General features: G+C 36.4%; 1 protein-coding gene across 1 annotated transcript; it reads left to right on the top strand.

The window, feature by feature from the left end:
• The first annotated feature begins 393 nt into the window (after positions 1-393).
• Positions 394-1,761, top strand: LOC117121552. Its single transcript, XM_033266788.1, has one exon. The coding sequence runs from the start codon at positions 394-396 to the stop codon at positions 1,759-1,761; it is 1,368 nt and encodes a 455-aa protein (XP_033122679.1).
• The last annotated feature ends 521 nt before the right edge of the window (positions 1,762-2,282 follow it).

Raw genomic sequence — 2,282 nt, 5'->3', positions numbered from 1 at the left:
TTGACGACTGTATTGGCATTACATCTGGCTCATTAACTGAATTGAATGATTTTATAACCTACGCCAACGGCTTCCATCCAGCGATAAAATTCACTCATGAAATATCCGACAAATGTGTGCCATTCCTCGATATCATATTATCCATCGATAGACCTGGACTTTCTACATCAATCTACTACAAGGACACCGATGCCCACACATATCTCTGTCTCTTATACACATCTCTTCTGTGAGGAAGCATGTAACGCACCCACGGTAATTATCAGCGAATTTCTTGATAGAATACTCAAACCCTTAGTCCAGAATTTACCTTCATACATCAAGGATAGTAAGGAAGCGGTTAAACTATTTAAAGATTTTCAATCTAATACTGACAGTGGCTATATATTTACGATGGACGTTGTTTCACTATATACATCAATTCCAATTCAGGACGGCCTTCTTGCTTTGCAATACTTTCTTGAACTGAACCACTCCACTAAGTACACCTCATCTGTTATTTTACGTCTAGCTGAACTGGTCCTTACTACTACCGCATTCAATTTCAACGGAAAGTACTATCGTCAACTGTCAGGAGTGAGTATGGGAAGTAAGATGGCTCCTAATTTTGCTTGTCTTTTTATGGGTCATTTGGAACACAATCTTCTACAATCATTTAAAGGGAAAAAACCTGATATTTTCAAGAGGTATATTGACGACTGTATTGGCATTACATCTGGCTCATTAACTGAATTGAATGATTTTATAACCTACGCCATCGGCTTCCATCCAGCGATAAAATTCACTCATGAAATATCCGACAAATTGTGCCATTCCTCGATATCATATTATCCATCGACCTGGACTTTCTACATCAATCTACTACAAGGACACCGATGCCCACACATATCTCAACTAAGTTCTTCACATCCTCCGACTTGTAAGCATGCTATTATACCCTATTTGCAACTGGTTAGACTCAGACGTATCTGCAGCGATGACGATGACTTCAAGAATAAAGCTACAGAAATGAAACAATTCTTCAATGCTCGTGGTTATCCTTTAAACATAACTGACAGGTCACTTGAAAAGGTCCATCAACTCACGCAGAAAGACACTCTACAGCCGAATCACAACGCCAACAATATTGAACGTATCCCATTGGTACTAACCTATCATCCAATTAGTAAGAAAGTGGCGAAAATTGCTAGAGACAATTTCAGTATCCTCACAGAAGACAGATCTAACACCAAGGACATCTTTCTAGCTCCTCCTATGTTAGCTTACAGAAAAGATCGCAATCTCAGTGACAATTTAGTACGCTCTAAGCTACGACCAGATACCACCACTACTAATGACTTAATAGGTACTTTCAAATGTGGTAGAAATAGATGCACTACCTGTAAATATATATCATGTACTGCTTGTATCACTGGACCCAATGCTGAATTTCATGTTGAAGATCATATTACTTGTACTACCAGGAATCTCATTTACTGTGTTCATTGTATAAAATGTAACATGTTATATATTGGTGAAACCAAGCGTAGATTGGGAGATAGATTTGTGGAACATTTACGTTCTATAAAACTTAAAACACCTGGACTCCCAGTTGCTGCTCATTTCTCTAATAACCATACACTTTCTGATATAATAGTCACTGGTGTTAAGATTTGTAACAGTTCAGAAATATCTCGTAAGAAATTAGAGGAACGAATTATTTATAAACTTGGTACTCTCACACCTAATGGTATGAACGCATCATTTAAGACTTTTAGGTAATTATCCATGGGTACTCTGTATTAGATATTACTCGCTTTATTTGTTCTACGGCTGTTTTATTCATGATTTTTTTTGTTATATTGTATTTATTACTTCATAATATGTAATTCTTGATTTTCGTTCTCTAAGGCGAGTCCTTTTTTGCTCTTTTTATCAGAGGGTTTAATACTTATTATCCGAGGGCATATTTTTTAGATGTAACTCGCATTATTGGTTACTATGCCTGTTTTATTCGTATGATTTTATACTACATTGTTCAGTACTTCTTATGTCATGTAATACTTGGTTTAGGCTCTCTAGGTGTGTCCATTTTGACTTTATTTAGGTGCCTGCCCCATTGTTCTATTGTATTGTTTTATTTATGTTCTTTGTTTATTACGACGCATGAGCTTGGTTGACTGCTTATTATCTGTTTTTTGATTAGATGATCACGTTATACTTTTGTTAATGTACTGCTACTTATTTATCTATTCTTGTCACAGCTTTTCATACCTGATGATGGGCTATGCCCGAAACATGTC

This window comes from Anneissia japonica, unplaced genomic scaffold (genome assembly GCF_011630105.1).
Source record: "Anneissia japonica isolate Jap-2015-1 unplaced genomic scaffold, ASM1163010v1 scaffold3217_len398964_cov164, whole genome shotgun sequence".
Classification (NCBI taxonomy): domain Eukaryota; kingdom Metazoa; phylum Echinodermata; class Crinoidea; order Comatulida; family Comatulidae; genus Anneissia; species Anneissia japonica.
This window is presented reverse-complemented; position numbering and strand designations above follow the sequence as displayed.

Excerpts from the sequence above, each read along its gene's own strand:
- LOC117121552 (XM_033266788.1), top strand. The coding sequence starts at position 394 with ATGGACGTTGTTTCACTATATACATCAATTCCAATTCAGGACGGCCTT.